General features: G+C 41.5%; 1 protein-coding gene across 1 annotated transcript; it reads left to right on the forward strand.

Moving 5' to 3' along the window:
- Positions 1-201: 201 nt before the first annotated feature.
- Positions 202-22,515, forward strand: LOC119773760 (flocculation protein FLO11-like). Its single transcript, XM_038270887.1, has 5 exons — positions 202-392; positions 9,124-9,679; positions 12,455-12,616; positions 17,672-17,873; positions 18,006-22,515. Exons 2-5 carry the CDS (start codon positions 9,535-9,537, stop codon positions 19,813-19,815), a joined length of 2,319 nt encoding a protein of 772 aa, XP_038126815.1. The 5' UTR covers positions 202-392; positions 9,124-9,534; the 3' UTR covers positions 19,816-22,515.
- The last annotated feature ends 1,387 nt before the right edge of the window (positions 22,516-23,902 follow it).

Raw genomic sequence — 23,902 nt, forward strand, 5'->3', positions numbered from 1 at the left:
TAAAGTAAGGAATGAACTATAAAGATTTAATGTTTTTAATCCATATCGTCTTTCGTATTAATTTTTTTTTCTTTTTGGTTTGTTTGTTTCTTTTTAGATTTAGAGTCTGTCAAGATCAACTAGTGAAGCTTTCTGATTTAGCTCTCTGCTTTTATTTTGAAGGCCTCCCAGACAACGCGGCGGAAGTGGTTCCAGGAGGCGCTGCGCGAGGGGAGCTTCACGTGCCGCTGGCGCTGATGGCGGCGGGGCTCGCGGAGGGTCGCATAGAAGAGGGAGAGCGAGGAGGCGGGGGACAGACGGTACCCAGCACAGACGCTCCGCTGCGCGGACCCAGACCACAGCGAACCAACTGCAGGAAGAACCGCTGAGAGAGTCCCCGGATGGATGGAGGGGTACGGCTGCTTTTGTCTCGGGGCTCCCGGAGGGGGGGTGGTGGTGGTGAAGGGGGGGTGAGGGCAGCTGAAGGGCCGCGTGCGGCCCCGGTAACCCTGGATACCGATACCGTGCTCCCCGTGCGGGCCTTTAAAACGCTCCGTGTCGCGTGGCGTGAAAGCGGAGCCTGTTTGTGGCCTTTGTTTGGCCTGTGTGCCCGTGGTGCGTTCAGGGCCCGTCGGCCGTCATGTTTACGAGGCTCCAGAGCTCGCGGGGGGTGCATGTGCGCGCGCGTGTGCAGCACTGCAGCATGCAGAGCGAACTTGGCCCGGTGAGGAGCCCCTCATGGACCACCGCCGGGTCCTGCGGCAGTGAGGGGCCCTACCTGGAGCTGCAGCAGGCGGGCAGCGGGGTCATCCTGCATGGGGGGACATTTTGGTCCTGCTGCTGCTGCTGCCATCCTTCAGGGGCCATTTTTCACTCTGAGCTAAGGTGTTGATTACAGTCAGGTTTCTTTATTATTTCCCCCCTCAGGAGAGAGACTTTTATGAACCTGAGTGGTTCTGATTTTAATCCTGTTTGGGAACATTTAATATAAAATTTATTACAGTCACATATTTTAATTTGTATTTATGCAAAGATGATTATTCTAAGCTTGGACTGTTGGTGTGCATCCAGTGGTTTCCTCTTGCATTATTGCTTTCTCACATATTGACTCCAGTAAACACACTGCAGGGACCTTTTCCAGGAGCCAGCCTACATTTCTGAGCTAGTTTTCTTCATTTATGTTTTAGTCATCTGCTGATTTAAACTCATGGGTTTAGTTTAAAACATGACGCCACTCAGCCTCTCATGTTGGACGTCACACTGATTGAAAACATTCATATAAGGTCAGTTTTAATGATTTAATAATTAAATGGAGTATTTTTAGTTCTATTTTCAGCGTCTTTGGAGGCTGGGGATTTTTTCCTGTCAGGGTTTTTCATTTTCTGGGTAGTTTCCCAGGGCGACAATAGAAGGGGGCGTATGATTTCCATGTTTAAAAAGTGTATTTTTTTTTTTTATTTCTAACCAGAATCAGTTCTATTTTACCTTATATTTCATCTATAGAAAGTGTTGAGTAGTTATTGGTGGTGAACAAATATACAGTCTGAACTACCTTTCTGCTTACACTGGGGAAGGTCTCAGTCATCCAGTCATTGTAAAAAATAGTCATTCAAAAATATAAAACCTCAAAGTCAACGCTATTTCTGACATTTTGAATCGCAAAAGCTTCCTGGATGGGAAGCAAAACATCTTCAAACTTGGAAACAAAGTCCAGTGGATTGTTTTTAATTTTCTTTTTCTGGAATACCTTTCTCCTTGTTCCACTTCTTGGAGGGTTTCCTTGATTTTTGTTGGTTTTTCCAGACGCGGCTCTGTTAAACTCACATGGGATGGGAGAACAATGTCCCTTTCCCACTGGCCGAAAAACCAGTTTAAACCCGCTAAAAATCGGCTTTTAGTGGCAGTGGGAACAGCACAATCTTCGTGTGTCTACTCTGGTCAAACGACTCGGCAAGCGACTCGCTTTAAAATCATCTCTGCTCTGATCGGCATACAGAAGGAACATCTGCTAAATTACTTGGTACCATTGAACGCAACGTATGGATGTCAACACACCGCGCCAGATGTTTCTGAGCTAGCAAGCTAAAACAACTCTGTTTACTTTAAAAAAAACATGGAGCTGCTCTGGTGAGATAGATAGATTAGGACTGACGATGAGGCGAATCAATAAAGAACACCGTCTACCCTCTGGCTCCTGTCCATGTTGCTCTCCATTGTTTACATCCCTGATTTCCGTCACACTGGTGACATAAAAAAGCTCACCCAGGATGATGCCATCATCATTTTAGCTAACTGACCCGATGCTAACTGTGGTTAAGGCAGACATCTTGGCCAGGCGTCTTTCACGCTACTACATCATCAATCTTTGTTCACATTTTCTTCTGTGTGTTAATGGTTTTCTAAATGTCTTATGTATTGTAAAAAATAATTTTCCTCTAAATATTTTCAAACATTTCGTAGACACTTTTTCCCCTACGACCCTCGGTCATTTTCAAAGAACCGCGGTGAGAAAGGTGAGCTTCAATGACTGTCTGAAACCGTAGCTCACCACAGATATACGCCTGAAAATGCGGAGTAAAATCTAGCTAACGAGACGAGCAAGTAGGACGGCCTTATGTAAAAACATCACCAGAATGATTGACAGTTAGGGGGACCAATTTCTAAGATGATCCACCTGGAAATAAAAGATTGTCCTCTATACCTTTAAGCAGATGCAAAGGTTAAATTAATTAAGTGTTTTATTTTTATAATTATATGACAAAAACTGACGTAAAAAGGCTTAAAATGTTTGCATTTGCTCTTAATCTCGGCAGGTAATTATGATCTACCAATGGAAGGAGCATTTTTGCTTTTGAAATATTATAAATATTACGCACTAGAAATGATTTTATGACGTTTTTAAATTAATTATTCTAAATGTAAATCATTTTATTCCATTGGCTAATTCCCAAACTTACTGCTTCAATCAAGTGAAAATATTTTCAGCATAAGTAGGTATTTTAAAACTTAATTTTCCTCTAAATATGACACTGTTCCTTTGTTGCTAGTAGTGATCCTTGTGTTTACTGCAGGTTTGGGTTCAGCTAGGCAGCATTTTACTTCACTGAAGCCTCGGATGGATCAACAGAGTCTCTATTATTTCAGTCTCTTTAATTTTATTGAAAATAAACACGAATAACTACGCTGGAGAAGAAGAAAATGGTTCTTTAGCATCAAAACCGAACGCTGAAAGAACTGTTAGCTGCAAACTCTGAACGTTTTGCTACATTGACCTTAAATCTGATTAAACCAAACCAGTGAAGACCAAAATAAAATGCTTAAAGCTTTAAATACGATATGGAGATCATCTGGAAGTTTCTACTTTAGGAAGTAAGAGGAAAACTATAGCAGATGCAGGATCTAATCTCTAAGCTTCATCCACTGCAAAGCATACTCACAATTAAACGCTCTAAATGTCATTTAGAGGATCAATCAATCAGCCAGAGATTCACTGGAAAAACGATCTGTACGGGTAAATACACTATTTACGCTTAATATGAGTAGATACGATTATATGCCAATGGGATTCATTTTTTCACTCTTAAAATACGATAATTAGATAATATGCACTTTAAATAAGACAATGCATTTGGGTTTTCTTGTTTTAAATGTAAATTATCTTGTTCCATTGGCAAAGTGTCTCAATAACCTCCTCAATCCAAGACAAAATGCACTGATTTTAATCAAAAATGACTTATTTAGATTTACATTTTTTGCAGGGTTTCCCTGGCTCTGTTTGGTGGCCAGCTGGTCAAATTAATGAACAATTGTAAGGTTTTCCCAATAGTCTTTAAGCACATCTAAAATTAAAAAAATATATATTAAAATGCATTTCTCTTCTTTTCAGTAAAAGAAAATAGATACATTTATCAAGTTTAGTTCAGTTCAGTCTTTCCATTGTTATTTATGGTTTCGGAACAAAAGGATTTAGGCTGAAGTCAAAGTTTTTAGAGTCTTTCTTCCTCCCCTGGATCAGAATAATCCGCATATATTTGCTTACAGAAAACAGGGAGAGAAAAAGAAAAGACAAACATTTCAAATACTGCGAGAGAAAAAAAGTAACATTTTTCTAAACATCACAGAGAATAATAATCACATCATTTCTTTATTTTCTGTTGGATTTAGAATAAAACTTCCAGTCTAGGAAGCAGCTTCACATTTCTTCCTCTTCGTGTTTTTAAAGCTGCTGTAAAACAGAGAGCCCGTCACCGGTGGACTAACGGGTCACAGCTCAGGGCAGAGGGAAATGTCTGCATCTAAACTATAAATAATGAGGTTTATCTTTAGCCTGCATCCATTAACCAGCTGGATGAACCACCTGTTGCTCCCTCACGTTGCTGCGTCCTTTCAGCCGCTTTATTCTGGAGGTAACCCTGCAGGATCGCTCCTCAGGGCAGATTTAAATGTCTGCACCGCTGCTCACACAGATGCTGAGTCTAACGTCGAGCAGATGCATCTCTGAGGACGGAGTTAAAACCCTGAACACCCGAGCATCTGCTGCAGACGCCTTTATATAGAAGCTGCAACGCAGCAACGTAGCATCCCAAGACATCCTGCAATACTTTGCTTATAATACATAGATATATTATCTATTGCATATTATATATGTTTTATATTGTATATAGCTATTAATCATGTATTCTGTATATATAATTAATCTGCAGCATCAACACCGAGTAGGGATGGGAATCGAAAACCGGTTCCTGTTCAGAACCGGTTCCGTATTTTTCGATTCCATGGCATCGTTTGGCAGCTCGCTGAATGATTCTTTTTTCGATTCCCGCAGCACCAGAGCCGAGAGCGCCGGCTCTGGGGAGCACGACTTACGTCACGTTTTTTACGTAAGTTACGCAACTTACGCAAGTTACGCAAGTTGGAAGAACTATTCGAGGAGGAAGACAACGTGCTGCGGTCACTTTGTGAATCAAAGCCCCGTCTTTCCTTAGCCCAGAGGGTAGATCAGGAAATCCAGCTCTATAAAAGCTTGCCCTCCATCCCCTGCAGGGATAGCGCCACACTGTGGTGGTGGAACAAGCAAGATACGCTGCCCTTGCTATCTGGACTGGCTGAAAACTACCTCTGTGTGCAGGCTTCCTCCACCCCATCTGAGAGGGTGTTCTCCACGGCTGGAGACACCATAAGCGCTGAAAGATCCCGTATCCTTCCAGAAGAAGCAGATATGCTCATCTTTCTGCAAAAGAACTGTTAATTTTCCCTACTACTGTTTTATAATTAGTATTTTTGTTATTTAAATTAGGTTATTATCCCATCATTTGTTATTAGACATTGTTGGTTATTAAGTTTGTTCTTGTATTCATTTTTCATTTAAACACAGATGTTACTCCAGTTTCACATTTCCTGTGGACATCTTGATCTTTTTGAGTTTGTAAGATTGTGCAATAGTTAAGTAAACAAAGTTGATTCTGATAATCAAACTGTTTGTTCTCCTTTTTCCCCCAAATTGGAATCGAAAAAAGAATCGATTAAGAATCGAATCGTTTCATAGAATCGAAAAGGGAATCGGAATCGTGAAAATCTTTTCAATTCCCAACCCTAACACCGAGTCAAATTCCTTTTAAGTTCAAACCTATTTAGCATTAAATCTGATTCTGTAGAAGAAAATGTAAAAATAGTTCCCTTTACAGCAATTATTTTAGATCTATTATAAGATATTTATTCACTTTTCAGCTCATTTCTCTTTTAGATAAATTACCAGATATTTATTTTTCGTAGGATTTGCTGAATCTTTTTTTTATTTGTATTAAACGGATAAAAAAAAAAAAATTGAGATGTTCAAAGGATTCTTAGTAACCTCAGCAGACAGTCAGGTTGGAATTTAACTGATTAAATATAAAAAACATGTATTTTTTAAGAGAAATATATAACTTTAATATTTTAGTCTTATTTGTTTTGAAGTACATTTTGTTTGAACAGCAAATTATTCATTGAGTCAGGTTTCCCAGGTGTTTTACGTGCAGAAAAAGGGAAGTATTTAAAGTCTTTATTTTAAATTGGGTGAAAATTACAGCAAATCTATGGAAAATATGAAGCTTTTCTTCATTTTAAGTTATTATCTGGTTAAATAAAACATGAAAACCACTTATTTCAGTCACTGAGACCTAAGAAGGCGTCTGTGTTGATATGGGAGTTAAATCCTCAGTTAGGACCTAAATAAGCTGCAACATCTAACAAAAAGATCAGTGATGTATTTAAACCGCAGCATCGTCTGCAAATGGTTGATCATTATTTATGAGGAGGCTGAGCGGCGCTCAGAGACCAGAGAAGCTGCTCCAGACGGAACAAATAAATCCGTTTTAAAAGATGTTTATGGTTCTGAAAGTAGGACTTAGAAAAACCAAAGGCCTCATGTTTACGCTTCAGATGGATTTTAGCATTAGAAGTCTCAGATGCTGAGTTGCTGATTATATAAATATTTTTTATGGTTTTAGTTGTAAATGACCTTATTTGACTGGATCTGCTGTGAAAGTTTTGTTTCTGAGGCGGAGGCTCATTTTCGCACCGTCTCACCTGTCGATTCTCCTGCTGATTTAAACATTTATTGTTTTTCTTTTAGATTATTTTGCTTCATTATTTTCACCAACGTGCTGAATAGTTAGTGGTCCAGCAACACGACGTCTCGGAGCATTTGTTGAGCTCTAACGGCAATCATTTCGAGAACGTCACGTGACTGATACAGGAACTGTTTCAAACTGACTGACGCATTAAAATGTGTTTTTAAGCGCATCTGTCGGCGCAACAGATCTGCCAAAAAAAAAATCTGATGTTTTGCGATTTTATCATCAAATTACTACCAGTTTTAGTCCGTGAGGCAGACACCCTGTCTACTTTTAAGGCTAGGCTTAAAACTTTCCTTTTTGATAAAGCTTCTAGTTAGAGTGGCTCAGGTTATCCTGAGCTATCTCTATAGTTATGCTGCTATAGGCTTAGACTGCTGGAGGACATAGGGACCCCCATTTCATCATTCTGCTTCATTCTCTCTCTGTTCTCCTATTCTGCAGAATCTGTTAGTTCAATCTCTAACCTTCTGCTCTCTCTGCTTTTCCTCAGAGTAGCTTTGCCTCGTCTGTTCCTGTTTGGCTGTGACGTCATCCTGGAAAGAAACATCAGCTGTGCTGCTGCCATCAACACCCTTGTTTATAGATGTTGGAGATTGGCCTGTTTTCCAGTGTGGTCCTGTTTCTCTGGCCGTGACTGGCTGGATGTGCTCTCTTCATCCTCTGGCATGGGAGCTGGCTCAGAGCTCGTCTGCCTGGCTGTGTGTTTCCTGGACGGGGCCGCCTTTTACAGCTGCTTTTTGTATCTCTGCTTCTGTCTCCTTGAACCCCAGTCGGCCTCAGCAGATGGCCGCTCACACTGAACCTTAGATAGAAATTCCTTAGATAGAAAACTTTGTATCTGAATTCCTTAGATGAATTCCTTAGATAGAAAACTTTGTATCAATTTGACTGTATGATCTGGTTGAACTGTAAAGTGCCTTGAGATGACAGGTGTTGTGAATTTGGCGCTATATAAATAAACTGAATTGAATTGAAAATTGAAATTAATCAGGAAAAATGGATCAGCCTCATATGGAAGAGGATTAGGGCCACTGAAAAAATAAAAAAAGTTAACTGATTTTTAAATTTTATTTCAGTTTAGTATGGGAAAAAAGTCAGAATTCTGACTTTAATCTCAGAATTCTGACTTGTATGTGTATAAATAACCACAAAAAATAAAAATGTTTTGAACATTCCACTTGAGAGTATTACAGCTGCCACCATCTGTATTAGAGGGGGGGGAAATGGTAGGGGTGGCAACAGGGGTGGCTAATGATTGTCTAAGGGTGGCCATGGCCACCCCTGGCCCCCCATGTAGCTCCACCCCCGCTCATGAACCCATCACAAATGCTGAACATTTATAATCCTTTAAAATAGGACACAATTCCAATGTTCTACTGCATCTTACCCCATATTAGTTTTTGCACTGCGCTGACCTGTTTCCTATTAATGCCCTTTTGCACAATTATTTAAACTTTTGGTATTGGTATTGTTTATCTTATTCCAACTGCAGTATCATCACACTGTTGTTTTGTATACGCAATGCCTCATGACAATAAAGTTTAAGTCTAAGAATAGCTAGAAATTAATAAATGCATCAAAACGTTTTATTCAATTCAGTTTATTTCCATAGCACCAATTCACAACACATGTCATCTCAGGTTACGTTATAGTTCACCAGATCATCCAGTCAGATTGATTCAAAGTTTTCTATCTAAGGAAAACCAGTTGATTGCATCGACTCATTGACTCAAATACAATCCCTCACACTAAGCATGCTTGTAGCGACAGTGGAGAGGAAAAACTCCCTTTTAACAGGAAGAAACCTCCAGCAGAACCAGGCTCAGTGTGAGCGGCCATCTGCTGAGGCCGACTGGGGTTCAAGGAGACAGAAGCAGAGACACCCCATGTCAGAGGATGAAGAGAGCACATCCAGTTAGTCACAGTCAGAGAAACAGGACTACACTGGAAAACAGGCAGATCTCCAGCATCTATAATCAAAGGTGTTGATGGCAGCAGCACAGCTGATTTTTTTCTCCAGGATGGAGTCACAGCCAAACAGGAACAGACCAGATGAAGCTACTATGAGAGAAAGCAGAAAGTTAGAGATAGATCTAACAGATTCTGCAGAGTGGGAGAATAGAGATGGAATGAAGCAGAATGATGAAATATTAGTTGTTTTATTTGTAGTGCGTTTCTAACAAATGTAACTGAAGTTATTACTAAACTTGTAGAAATGTAGATTCCAAAGTTTTCCCATCTGATTGATGAGGATTATCATATAAAACTGTAACTGGAGCGTGTAACAAAAGTAAATTCCCTCTGGGATTATTAAAGTATTTCTGATTCTGATGGAGCTGCATTGCTGTTTGATTTCCAAGCTGCTCTCTACAGGAATGTGAGAGTGTGGGACAGAGTGGCAGCATTGTGTCTCTTGAGGTTAAGTCGGTGCAGCGCTGCATATCAAACAGGCCTGTAGTAGTGGCTGTGTGTCACGCTCTGTTGTTGTTTATCAATAAAGCATTGTTTCCTCTCTCTCTCTCTGCAGCCCAGGACGTCCTCTTGGCCGTGGTCTCGTCTCGCCCCACCAGCCGCTCCTCTGCTCCTGCTGCTGCAGCACAGCTCGCAGCGTTTAGCTGCAGAAACCTCTCCGTGCGTTTAAAACATGACCTGCACGCTGCCCGGCTAGCTGCTCCGTACTGCGGCTTCAACTCGCCGACTGTTTCAGCTGAAGATGTAGATCAGTCTGATTCCTGCGGGACTTTTTTTCATCTTAAGGTTTAAAAATAAACTTTTTTTTTTTACTTCAGAGAGGAAGTTCAGTTGGAAACCAAACTGCGTTAAAATGTAGGTGGACTGCGACTAGCGTCGACTTTTCAGCGGCTAACGGAGAGTTAGCGGCTCGAGGAAGGCGGGAAGCGGCGGCTCTGGCGTAACGGAGGGGCTCAGCGGGGGTGCGATGGAGTACCACTCCGGTGGTAGCCTGCCCCTGCTGGGGAGACCACGGTACTGCCCCGGAGCCAACGCTAACGGAGGGTACCTGTGTGAGACGGGACACTGCTGCGGAGAGACCGGCTGCTGCACCTACTACTACGAACTCTGGTGTAAGTTAACGCCTCAACTTACGCGCTAGCTTGAGTTTAGGAAAACAGTTAGCTTAAAGATCTTTTTTTTTATTAAACCTTTTGACATCGTTTTTGTGAAATTTTTTGTTTAAAAGTGTTTTGCCTTTAAAAATTGCATCTTTTTTGTAATCAAACAAAGATAATCTAAATAAATATAAAATACGATTTCATAAATTAAGTTATTATTTATTAAGGAATAGATCAGACTATTCAGCCATTAAAAAAATTGTAGTATTACCCTCTGAAATCATAAGTGAACTCAATAAAACTAGATATTATTGGGGTTAAATCGCACCTCATCTGGTTTGATTATGTCTCGGCCTTAAATAGGACCTGTCTGACAACATGAAGTAGACTGAAGCAACTCATTATGCATTGATCTGGAGAACAAAAGATAAAAAACACAGTTATGGTTCTATCAGTGTAGAAAGGGTTAATCAGCCATTTCTGAGACTGTAGAGCTGCACAGAATCACAGGAAGGATAATTATACACCAATGGAGGAAAAATAGGGCTAAAACAATCGTGACTAGTCGATTACTGAAATAATCATCAATTAATTTAGTAATCGATTAACTGGAGCATAGAGACTCTAAAACATGCCTTTAGCCAGGAGAACGACCCAATTAGAGCAGTGATATACTAAGATTGTAAAGAAAATATGTAAAAAAAATTGTGCTTTTAAGATAGAAACTATTCTCAATATGCTCTATCCAGAACTCTACAAGAGGAAAAGTTTGAGTTTCATCTGGTTTAATTTAGCTAAAGATCTTTAAGGGAACCTTTTTCTATTTGATTATTAATAAAAAAACAATTAAAAAAATTCAATTTGCAAAATAATAGTTGGTTACAGTCCTATCATCTACCTATGAAAAATATTCCAAATAACTTCATCATCTAGGAGGTCCCAGAACAATGTCTGGGTCATGGCAGGCCTCGCTTGGCTCAGAGAAGGTCAAAGGTCAAGACTCTATAATAAGAAAGAGAGGCTGGGAATATAAGAACACAAAAAACCGTCTCATATTCAGCACACATTTCTTTAGGGTTTTAAACTTTTCAGGGATTTTTGTTTTTTTAATAAAATTAGACAAAGCAGCGTTTCTTGGCAGGTGTTTGTCCTGCTTCACCTCACATGAAACTAATAATAATAATAATAATATATTTTATTTAGCAGCACCTTTCTTGACACTCAAGGTCACTTTACAAATAATACAAAAGATAAATAAAAAGAGAGATGAAAATACAAAATACAGATACAGGAACATAAAAACAATCATGGATAGGGAAAAGAGCAGTGTATTCACAGATAAACTAACAGCATTTCCAACAAAAAACATGCCTACAGTCAGACATGGTGGCGGTAGGGTGGTGATGTGGGGCAGCGCTGCTGAATCCAGACCTCCATGATATGCAGCGATTGGTGGAAGCAGGAATTCTGGTCTTTCCCAGAACGAGAGGATCCCTCATCAGAAACTTTAAGCTCAGCTGGTTCTGCAGCATAAGAACGATTCAAACCAAACCAGCAGTTAGTCTCTAAATGAAGTTTGTACCTCAATCTGATTAAAATGCTCCCTTAAAGACAAATACATTTATCCAGTGGACTACGAACAGCTGGATAAATGACCAAAATCTCCAAATCAGTCTGACAGGAGTTAAACACTGAAAGTCCTGTGGATCATTAAGGCAGTCCTGTTTTTAAACTGTAGGGTGAAGGCAGAGGAGCTGCGTTTGGCATTAAAACCCACTATTCTGATTACTGTGGGCTAATCTCAGCTGGGGGGGGGGGGGTCACATCCACTCCTAATAGCATCTTTGACAGATTGGATTCTATTTCCTAAAATAAAAAGCAAATCTAAATGGGACTCTGACTCCCCATCTCCCATGGGCTCCGCCTGCATATCGTGCGTCCTCATTGGTCCGATCGTGACCAGTGTCAATCCCCCCTGTGGGGAACAAAGTTATAAAGCTGTTAGGACAAATCCAAACCACCGTCTGCTGAGCAGACAAAACCCCTGATGGGAAGGAAGAAAGGGAAGATGGAGAGAAGGCAGTTTAACGCACAGTTGCCAACTTCGTGACTCGTCAGTCCCCTCTTGCTTACAGTTTAACGGCCTTCTTTAGTGAGGAGAGGGGGGGGCGAGCCCCTCCCTCCCCCAAAGCGCTGGCAGGGAGTCAAACCCAGCTCTGCAGCCAAAACCTGCAAGCAGAGAGAGAAGCGCCTCTCCTCTTTCTGCTTTTTTAAAAGAGTTAAAGGTATTGTGAAGGATTTTCGTGAATTTCTACAACGGATTACAGCTGCCTCATGCCCCATCCTGCTACAGAGGTCAGAGGTCAATATTAGGTCACAGCATGAGCAGGAGAATCTGATCAGGAAGTAGACATGTCCACTGAACCTGCTTATCCTCCATTGAATGAGCTGCATCATTTCATCAGGATTACTGTGGAGAATTTAACAATGAGGAGGTTCATCAACATTTATCACAACTGGGTCGGATTTTTTTTCCCTATTCCAGAAAAATCCAGATATATTTGTGGCTGAATAAAGGATTCATTTATTTTACAGTTCTGGGTGTTATTTTCTCCTAATTCAATCCAAATCTGAACCAAAGGCATCAATTATGAAGATATAAGCAATTACTTTAGCTAAAAAGGAAACAAAAAATATCTTTTTACTCTGCTGTTGTTATTCGTTCATGGTTATAAACCCAGAGGTGTTTGACATGGACCAAATGTTGGTGTCTGTGTGTGGTTTCAGGGTTCTGGCTGCTGTGGACCGTCCTCATCCTCTTCAGCTGTTGCTGCGCCTACCGACACCGCCGAGCCAAACTCCGCGTCCAGCAGCAGCAGCGGCAGAGAGAGATCAGCCTGCTGGCCTACCACGGTGCCAACTCCTTCCCCTCCTCCATGCTGGACCTCAGTGAGTCTGACCTCATCAGGAGGCTCCTCCTTTACTGCTCTGACGTAAAGCAGATATGTTCAACTTTATGAAAAGTTTTCAATCCCTTAGAACTTGCCACAGGTTTGCCTGCTGTTTGGATCACATGTAGCCTGATTCCACACGCTCGGTAGGGCTTTACTGTATTAGCAGGAGAAGAGGCGCAAGTCAAGTTAGACACTGTCGTCGTGCAACATGCGGTAATTTATAAAATATATATATATATATATATATAAATAAGTTTTAAATCAGGTTGGGTCTGGATCCGCTAATCCGTGACCTCTGCTGTAGATGATCCAATTAAAAGGGGGATAAATCAAATGCAAGTCACCCTCTTTAGATTTTGTATTTACAGATTGTCGTCAAACTGCACTATTTAGTCTGTGTTTCACGTTAAATCCCAGTGAAACTCATTGAAGATCCTGGTTAAAACTTGTGGAAAAGTGAACGGAAGGTGAATCTTTTCTCAAGGCTCTGTTTTTGTAATAATTTCACTGTAACGTTGTGTCTGTTCTGCACTGTTTTACTCTCGAAAGGCAGACGTGATTCATGCTGTTTTGAAAAGCCCACAGCTCACTGCCATCCTTTGAGCAAAAAAGATCTCTAAGTGGAAACAGTGTTTAGGTTTCCAGCCAATGAAGTATCTCTGTGGAAATTCAAAGTTCCTCGTTTGTTTGGCGCTTTTGTTTGCTGCTGACGCTCAGCTGTCAAGCGATGTGAAGCTTTTCTAATCTGCTTCTCTGACGACTCGGTGGAAATTTACGGCTCAGAGGTTTCAAGGTTTATTTTCCAGACAGGAAACTCGTCATCCTTTCAGGTGCGTCTCACAGAGCCTTAGAGCTTAAAAACCGCACCAAGTGATTGTTGTAGAGGTAATAAATACCCCATTTACACTACCCTTGAAAAACTGATCCATGCCGAGACCGGTCCGAGCTCGGATCAGTTAGCAAGGCCGAGGTCGGTATCAAGCAGTTGGTGGCGGTAATGCACCAAAAGTTGTTTGCCAACCGCCATAAAACACAAGAAGAAGACAAAGAAGGAGGGAATAAAGCAAATCAAAATGGCGGCGCCCGTCACATTCAGAAAGTTATGCTTGATTATTATTGCTGTACTTCGATGTTTGCGGAGGGTCAGGCGAAGACGGCAACCTTTCGTGGATGTTTATAGTTGTTGTTCTTCTTCTGTTTTGTGTTGGTTGGCAAGCAACTTCCGGAGGGGCATTACCGCCAACTACTGTAATGGAGTGTGAATCGCGATGTGCAGCCAGACGGAGATGACGCGTTCTGCTCATGCGCTCTTGTTATCAGAGATTCGAGCCAAGCCCACCTCTAGAACTGGTCTGCAGTTAGCGCGGTTCGGTTGTGTCTAGCTCGGTTCAGTTCAGTTTGCTTTCCGTTTACACATGATAAGTTATCTCAGTTACTGAGCTCGGACCGGTCTCGGCACGGGTTAAAAGTCATTGATACACAACAAAATAAGTTGAATTTGTAAAAAGAAATAAGTCATCCAAATCCTTCGACCAAATAAGTCCCTCTTATACATCTTTACTCTTTAGATAATTGACATGTAGGTGTGTTAGTGTTATAGAACGCCGATAGACCGTAAACTTTTTATGTATATGCCTTTACTTATGTGAATTGTTTATTTAACGGGTCTCTGCAAAAACTTGCCTAATGATTAGCTGCAGAATGATCGAAGAAGGTCAACTGGTACCTGTGAGCAATTAGAAGAGGCCAATGAGGAGCCAAGAAAGGTCCCACTGTTCAAAAACCTGGACGTGTTTGGAAAGAATTACACTTGACCAAAGAACTGGCTGATCTTACCTGAATAAAAAGGACTTATAGTTTTGACGGCCAGGTACTTGAAATAATTATTTTTTTTGGGTCCAGAGACTTAGACAGTTAGTTAGTCAACCTTCAAATTGACTCGTGGATGTGATGATTAGTGTTGTGCTGATACCGATACCATCTGATACCGATACCATCTGTTTAAAATCAGTGTGTTTATGTATATATGAAGAACTGCATACTACTTGGATGTAAAATAATTTGTCAAGCTGCTGCCTACCTTTGTGAAGCAGGAAAAAGACTAATGAAAAGTGAATCCAGTAGAACCTTTTATTGCCTACCTGGAGTGGGTGACAATAGTTGAAGAAACTTTTGGCTTTCAAAATGGTAGCGGTGCCCTATTTGTTGGTACTGGCCGATACCGATACCACCATTTTAGTGCTGGATCGGGGCCCTGCCCGATACTGGTATCAGTATCAGTGCAGCACTAGTGATGATGTCTTTTGAAACCGTGTTGTCAGCCATTTCTAACACATGGACCATGGTTAAAGGAGAAGTTCAGTTTTTAACACTTTTAGCCCATTTTCTGTAGTGTCCAGGATGAAATCGAATGATCGACACCAAAATTTTGACAATTGGTCCTGTCTCTGCTTTTTGGCTCATTTAGAATCCCCCCCTGGCTGCTTTAGAATGGCTTCCATAGAGCATGTCCGATAATGTCCTTGAAACAACCTTAAACGTTCTTTTTTTTAAATATGCTACTCACCGGGTCGTCAGCGCTGTTCAATGACGTTCCAAAAAAAAGTTTCGTGAAGAAAAAACGTTCCTGTAGTGTTTTATTTAGCATTTTGTAAATCCCATTGAGTTCTGTTGGAAAAGTCAATATTCCCCTGCCACCGGAAACGGAAATGGGGCCTGTTTACACAGTTGTAGTCTTTTCGCTTCACTCTGTGTACTCCGACGTCGAGGTGCTAACGTCTCTGTTAAACACTTTAAAAAACTCTGAAAATGGAATACGAAAGGTGGATTCTTGATTCTCGACGTCGGAGTACACAGAGTGAAGCGAAAAGAGTACAACTGTGTAAACAGGCCCCATTTCCGTTTCCGGTGGCAGGGGAATATTGACTATTCCAACAGAACTCAATGGGATTTACAAAATGCTAAATAAAACACTACAGGAACGTTTTTTCTTTACGAAACTTTTTTTGGAACGTCATTGAACAGCGCTGACGACTCGGTGAGTAGCATATTTAAGAAAAAGAACGTTTAAGGTTGTTTTAAGGACATTATCGGACATGCACTATGAAAGCCATTCTGAAGCAGCCAGGGGTGGATTCTAAATGAGCCAAAAAGCAGAGACAGGACCAATTGTCAAAATTTTGGTGTCGATCATTCGATTTCATCCTGGACACTACAGAAAATGGGCTAAAAGTGTTAAAAACCGGAATTCTCCTTTAAGTTGAGATAAGTACTACATGAGTTCTTTAAATTTTCAAACAGAAAAAACTAACCTGTAAGCGAAAAGATCTTGGCTCATGAATGAAAACATAAAGGTCACAGTTGCTAGAACAATCCACAGAACTAAATCCAATAGAGACCGTTTGATGTCAAACATTGTGGTGGCGATGATTTGGAAATAAATGGTAGAACAGGTGTTCACAGCTCACAGACATTTGTTGATTTGTTTATTTATCTCCTGCTAACTGGAGATTGATTTTGTAACTGGACTATTTCTTTGTTACGCCTTTCTTATCTCATATCTTCTCACTTCTAAAAATATCTCAACAGCAATGCATAAACTGCTTCTGTCTTAATTTAACTAAATCTTGGTTCTATGTTTAGATTCAACTCATTGTAACCTTCTGATTGACAGATTTGAAGAGTGGCTCAGATCATCTGCTACTTTGCCAAACTGGCTCGGATCATATTTAATCATCTGTTCCTAGTTTGTATCTCTTGAGGATTACAAATCTGAATGAAAAAAGATCAAATGTGTGTTCCTTATGGCTTAATTTTTCCCCAACATCAATATAATTTTCCTGGCTCACATTATGAAACTAATTATGGGCTTGCTCTATCTACCAATACATTATTTCTATGCTGATGACTTAAGCCCCATTTACACTACTGATCCATGCCAAGCTTAGTTCCGTACAACCATGTGCACACCATGCTAGCATGGTTCCCCGCCTCCCAGTGGCGATCTACGGTACTACTGCTCTCTACAGGGAAACAATCAAATCAACATGGCGCTGCCTGTAACATTCAAGAACTTTGCTGAGAGTTAGGCGAAGAAGGCAGCCTGTGGTGAATTAACTTGACAGTCTGCTTTAGGAATGTAGATACAACAAGGGCTAATAAGGGCTTACAGACGCAGGAAACAATGAAAGACGTTGAGGTTAATCACACTGGTAAGCAGAATCATCACTGGAAATCGTGTGTCACGGTAGGGAAGCAAGTATTTTTACGAATGTCTGAAATTTCATGATTATGGAGGCAGGCTGTAAGGAGATGAAGCGGTCCTGCTCATACGCTCTTTGTTATCTGAGAACCGAGCCCGAACTGAACATGCCGAGCCCTACTGTTGAACTAGTACCAGTTTAGCGCGGTTTAGTTGTGTCTGGTACGGTCCAGTTCAGGTTAGCGTGCCATGTACACTCAACAGTTATCTCCGTTCCCGCACTCAGACCGATCTCAGCGCGGTTTCAATAGGGTAGGGCAAACATCTTTATTACTACTTGGCTATCGTCCAGTTGACTCACAAAGGAACTTGTCAACAAATCATTAAGTGAATAGGTGAGATGTCAGTTTAATGTAAAAAAAAAAAGACAAGGGAATGTTTTTGGTTACAAAAATTACAAGAAAATTATAACTTTATGGGAAAACAAAACATGCAGAAACATTCTGAATTCAATTTTACATCTTTATAAAGTGTATATCTAAAGTAGAAAGTTTGCGACTAAATAAATAGGATTTTAGTCACTTATGAACCTAGTAGACCACTCCTTTCATGATGTTCCTTTCATGTTCCTGGAGCTAAACTAAGTGGAGCAGGCAGGATCCCATTCCTCAGACATGAAACAAACTCTGAAAAATGATTGTGTCTGTCTTTATCTAAATGATACATTTTTGCGTCTCTCTTGGCTTTTTATCCATTTAAGTTTGCATTTGATCGTTTTGGTTTGTTGATGTTGACACAATTTAAAAAACAAGTTTCTCTCTGTTCTTCTTTCTCTCGTTCTCTCTGTAGGTTTTCTGGCGTCTCTAAAGTTACCCTCCTACGAGGAGGTTGCGGCTCAGCCCTCCACACCCCCTCCTCCCTACAGCTCTGTTTTTACGACTCCACGATATCCGCAGCCCCCTCGTGCTGCCGACCCACATCTGCTTACGCAGCACGGTCCGTTGCTGCACCGACCGCTCAGTGATGGACCCTCCTCCTTCAGCTCTAACAGGTATGAGACCCTTTATAACTGGTAGATGTAAAACTACTGCTGATCTAACGAACCGAACTTTGAGGATGCCGTTCTAGTACTCATCGCAGATTGATTTCAGACCCTTCGTCATAAATTGTTTCCTGTCTGCAGCTCCAGCTGTTCCTGCGACTCCTGCTGCCCCTCTTCTCCATGTAGCTCTTCGCTCTCTGCACCTATCACTTATGAGACTGACACAAGTCATGCCTCCACACCCAGCGAGGCCATGCCCCTCACCCTTGATGTCACTATGGAGACCATAGCAGCTGCAGCCAGTTGCTTGGAGGCAAACGGGGCGCGATTTACCTCCGATGGAGCAGCTGGCACGGTAGCGGTTGACATCGAGGGTGCCGAACAAGTCCGAGCTCAGGAACTCCCGGCCACGGACTCTTCACTTCCTGGCCAGACTGTTACTGTGGCAGTTGTTACCAGGGCAGCCTCGTCTCAGCCTTCACCTAGCTCTGAGATTGCCCTCGCTGTTGCAGCTTCCTCTCCTATGAACACACAGCTAGAGATGCCGCCATGTTCTCCGATCTTCAGCACCGGTAGCTCAAGTACACTCCCCAGTCCAAGACTTGATGCCATCCAACCCCCATCCATTAAAATCATGAGAACTGGAAGTCAGTCAGGGCCTTCTACCCCAACAGCTAACTCCTCTGGAAGCTGTGAGCCTGTCGAAGCTCTGGAAACCCTTGATGTATCAAGAACTTTTGATCCAACCAGTGCTCCCTCTAGTCCTTCAACACCGTCTCCAGATGTTCATAGAACTATGGCCTTCAAAGCAGACTCTGCCAGCCTTCTAACCCCAGATCAGGATGTTAGCAGTGTGCCAGCTGATGCGTCTGTAACCCCTACCCAAACTACAGTACCTACAAACCTTAAAAAGGACCAAGAACCACTGCTGTCTGAAGCGACTTTAGCTCCTCCGAACCTTCCGAGCATTATCATCCCAAACACCATCATTAACACCCCTCCAAAACCAACACATTTAGATCTTACCCAAGGTACGATGACAGCACCTGTTTCATCTCCTTTGACTCAACACTTGGAGCCCTCACCTAGATCAGCTCTGATCCAGTCTCCTTCAAGCCCTGGATCAGACCCGTCAGCATCTGTTGCCATTGTTGCAACTTCTATTGTTTTGACTTTATCTGCAGATGATTCTGGACCTAGTCCAGGATCGTATGAGTCAAAACTTCTTGCACCATTGCCTTCAGATATTCAGGCTAGCTGTAGTACAGGCTCTGGGTCAGGATCACCAACCCTAATTCCAGATCTCACTTGTCAAGCTCCTGTAAACTGTTCCTCCTCTTGCCCAGCAATTACTATTGAGTCTGAAACTTCTTTCACTCCTTCTCACTCACCCCATGCAGTCGTCTCCCCATCCTCACCCAGATCCCCTCCTTGTCACCCAGCACCAGCATTACTACTTGATCCCCTAACTGCTCTGCACCAGCCCGACAAAGGTGGTTCCTCCTCTGGCCATGCCTCCTCCCTCTCCCCGTCACCCCGCGCTACTCAGTCTCCGCCAAAACAGACCGTCTTCTCCCCGTGTGTGGACGTCTTTGAACCTGGACCAGCATGCTGGGAAGACGGAGAAGAGGAGCAGGGCGACGGGGACAAAGAGGAGGACGAAGAGGATGACATGGGAGCTGACGAGAGCCAGTACAGGCACCGCCGCCTTACCGGCGACTCCGGTATTGAAGTGTGCAGATGTCGAGTGGAGGAGGAGGAGGAAGACGAAGAAGAAGACGAGGAAGAAGAAAAAGACAAGAACATCGACATGCATGATAGTGTGGATTGCCCAGCGAGAAGTCAGATGAGCACAGAGGACGAACTCACACCCTGCAACCCCTCCACCTCTGTCACCTCTTCGACCCCTGAAGAAAACAGCAAAGTCATCATCGTCATGGAGAAAGTGTAATCAACAGAAAGCAGCAGGTTTAAACAGTTTCTCATTCTGACCTGGAGAGTCAGCCATCAAACGATCGGAGATGGTTCTAAACAGCCATGGTTGTCAATGTTGAGAGGAAAGGACCAGCGTTGGGTAGAAGATTTGGTATGAAAAGCTGGCGGTTTTATGGGCTGCGGTGTCACGTTTCAGTAGGTTGAGAAGCGTCTGTTTAATTTCAGGACTATAAAACTAAAACGCAGTAGCTATTGTGAAACGAACAAACTTCCTTACCCTAAGACATCTCTGCACAGACAGATCTCTACATCTGCACCTAATAAAACTCACTTTAACCCAATTTTCATTGACTCTAATCAACAGAATTTATTAAATTCTCTTAACATACTGATATTCATCTCCAATATTGAGCCAAACTATATAAATTTGCACATAGAAACTTCAAAAATCTCTTGTGACGCAAATATGGTACAAGAACTGCAAACATCTTGATTGAAATCGTGCCCCTCAAGGCAATGACGCTTTCTGTCTTTTGCTCATAAATGAACGTCTTTAAATAGTCGAGCATTTAGGCGGAGATATCTTCCATGCCGTCTTGGATGATGACTGCGGTTTGGAAGTGTGCCGGGGACAAGTTGGCTTGCTCTGAGAAAGGAAAAGAGACCGGTGTGGGAGGATGATTCACTGCGCTTGATTGACAGAGGGAAGACTGATTCATTGATTGAGGAGGACGTTTGATGGCTGGGTCCGTCAGGAGAGCGGAATTAGGCGGCTGGTTTGCAGTTTTTATTCCAAGTGGGGGAAAATTCAAGGCGGACAGCTCAGATTGGCTTGTATCGCGTCGACATCTCAGCAGAGAAAAGCTCTTAGATGAATGTAAACAAACAATGGATGCTTATAGACCAAAACAAAGCCCCAAAGAGAGCAGAGACAGAGTGTGTCATCATCCTGCCTTTGTTTCTTTCTCGGAGCGTGAGGTCAGATCAAACAATAAGCTGTCGACGCCACGATCTCCGTCACTTTGTGGATCTCTTCATTGTCAAACATCTCTCCTACGTCCTTAACTTCTAGGGAATTTGAAGAAAAATACAAATTGCAGACAAAGCAAAGACATTTCAAGGCCTTGAAAGGATATAGTTACGGCAATCCTTTTCAGAGTTAGATTTATTTTTAGGTCGACGTTTCGTACATTGTGAGCTTCATAGATAAGTCAGTGAGCATATTTTGTGACACAGAGATGGAGTATATTTTTGCAGTGAAGCAGACTTGGTAGTAGTTGTTTTGTATGTGCTGCCTTGTTTTCAGCTCACCTTAAAAATCAGTAAAACGAATTCATTAAGGGAGTTATCTTCCGTTTAACAGAATAAATAGACCCATAAGAATTGGAAATGGCTCTAGAATCATCTGGGGGAGTCTTTTGGTGGAAAACTTAGAGATGAGGCTTACCCCTCGCACAGACTCTGTCGTTTGTGTGTTTTTTCTCTTTGTCAACAATAGAAGCCATTCTAGCCAATGCAGTTGTGTTGTGCTACAGCATTACGATGAGCCCTACTCCTTCATCCTTCAGAAATCCTTCCAACCAAGAAACTTATTTTCCATTATGCTTGTTGCCGTTTAGGGAAGGGTACTCTTATCTCCCGCGGTCAGTTGACAGGACACACCGTGGGCAGACTCCCAGTCCACCACATGGTCACGAAGTTTGTTGATACAACTCATTCTACTAAAGAGATGACACATCAATCTGTAATACCCTTAAGTTTTACAAGGGTGTGCGGGGCTGGTGCTTATTTCTAGCAGTTCCTGAAGGAACAGAAGTTTACCTTTAGGTGCAAGTCCGTTGACTTCACCAACTATACAAACAAAAGCTAAGATCTTTTGCAAGTCTGGTATAAAGGGTGGCTATCGCCATACGCTTGCTACCAAGTTTCACAAATGTCCCATGATGTAGAAACATACCTTGGCAGGCAAAAAGAGCACAGTGATTTCAGCCAATTGACTAAGCATTTCCAGTAGATGAAATGTTCAAACTTCTTCTTTCACAAGTAGAGACATGAGCTGGCATTGGAAGGAAAGGGGATGGTTCTCGTAAGCTCATGAAATCCTCAACCTTACTGAATGGAGAGAGACTCTTGAGTCTGGTTGACGGATCTTTATACCCTGTGTTCATGCTGCATTGATCAACACCTTCATGTATAACTCAACAGAGCCACCGGTACATGATGCAAGAGCGATAAAACCTCTGGATTCATTAAGGCAAAGTCCTGCCGCAGAGACGGCCTGAAACATGCGGCCATTAAGGACTGGATTCAATGCTCGCTTTGATAAAGGTGGTTTTGGGACTTCTACGAGCTCAAGGACTGATCATACTGAGGCATTAGGTTGAAATTCAGCACCTGTGGAGCGTGAACATCGAGATCTTAGAGGCTAAACGTTCTAGGGTGACGCCCAGCCGTTGATGTTGTAGTTGATGTTGTGGTTGATGGTGTTTTTTTTTTTTGTTTACCTGAACTTATACCGTTATATATTTCATTGGTTTCCGAGTGCCATTTCTACTTGACTACTGTTACTACTTAGCATTATTTAGAGCTGTTCTTGCTCTGTGTGACTGTGAGCTTTATAGCAGAATGACTTGGGGAAAAACGTCTGCAGTTTGTCTGTAATTTAGGTTCTCAAAGTTGTGCAGACCTGAGATCAGCTTAAAGTGATTCTGATATTTTCTCAAAATGATGGAAACAACTGGCATTAAGCTATGGAAAAATCTCAAAAGTTTAATCTATTTCGACTCCTGCAACAGCAACCGAGCATGGGTTTATAATGTCTTTTGGGGGTATAGTGAGCCTCTGGTGTTGCCTTAGTTTTGATTGAAAGCATGGAGGCATTTTTGAAGTTCGATTAAAGATTATCAGACACACATTAAGCTGATTCCAGGTGATCCTACCTTCAAGAACAACCTTTTTGTTTAGGTCTGAATTACATATCTTATTCATTTACAGCCCTCTCTTCAGGGAGATTGTAACATTGACTGGATTCTCATTCTAAAGGTTCTCATTTGTTGTTTTTTACATAAAAGTCAAAAGATATTTAGAATATCTCCCCTATATGGGGGTAGACTAATGCCTATAGGTTCTTTATGCTACTACACCTGGATCATAAGTCGCATTTACGTTTTTTTATTGCCCCATTTGAATTAGAAACCTAAAAAAGAACATATAAATTGGATTGTGTGACGACTTAGGTTTGAATTCTAAAAAGTTATTGCAAAATCTTTCTAGAACATTGGAATGTGAAGCCAGTCAGACCTGCATTTGGATCTAATCCCTTTAGGTTCTTACACATCTTAACTCCACCTGTGATTCATTTACTCAGTTCATCCCACTGTCCAAGTCCTTCCCTTTGTTTACAGGATTTTAACCGTCTTGTTAAATCTTCTCTCTTTCCTTCACGGGGTTCCTGTCCTCAGTGTCGGGGTAAGAAGTGAAGTTTTAAAATAAAACATTAAAATCCTGCAATATTCAAATGAACACAAACACAAGTTAGTACTGTTAAAAGTAATATATGGTGTGGATGTATGTATGTATGAATGTGTGACATAACTAAACCAGCCTGTTCTAAAAGTGTGGAAATATAATGAATAAAACTGTTGAATCTAAACTTTTGTCTGTCTGTTAAATGTTGAACCACTTTGATTACATTGATGGTAATAAAACATTAGAGGAATAAAGTCACTCAGTAAAGATAGTAGAATAATCTTTATTTTTATTAGATTGAGACCGGAGGATGGCCCTGAACAGCTTTCAGCCTCTTCTCTCAATAGAGGAAATAAATAACAGTTTACTTGGAATTTATTCGACATATATTGCTTTTGATAAATGATTATAACTCCTCATGGCCTTTAGGTCTCACAATTTGTGACTTAAAACATAAAACTGATGAGTTCTCAGTCAGAAATATCTATAATACATTGATTTTCTATTTTACTGGCAAGTCAAGGGATAATATTGCTCTTTTCAAATTCATATTTATTTACATTTATATAACTTCCTCTTCTCATTAAGCTTTTGAATTGTCCATTTCTTATCTATCTAAACCCAATTTGTGTTTC

The sequence above is a fragment of the Cyprinodon tularosa genome, unplaced genomic scaffold (genome assembly GCF_016077235.1).
Source record: "Cyprinodon tularosa strain WSP-4 unplaced genomic scaffold, ASM1607723v1 ctg782, whole genome shotgun sequence".
NCBI lineage: Eukaryota > Metazoa > Chordata > Actinopteri > Cyprinodontiformes > Cyprinodontidae > Cyprinodon > Cyprinodon tularosa.

Excerpts from the sequence above, each read along its gene's own strand:
- LOC119773760 (XM_038270887.1), top strand. The coding sequence starts at position 9,535 with ATGGAGTACCACTCCGGTGGTAGCCTGCCCCTGCTGGGGAGACCACGG. Across the intron at positions 12,617-17,671 it reads CTCCTCCATGCTGGACCTCA|GTTTTCTGGCGTCTCTAAAG; the intron begins GTGAGTCTGACC and ends TTCTCTCTGTAG. Across the intron at positions 17,874-18,005 it reads TCCTCCTTCAGCTCTAACAG|CTCCAGCTGTTCCTGCGACT; the intron begins GTATGAGACCCT and ends TCCTGTCTGCAG.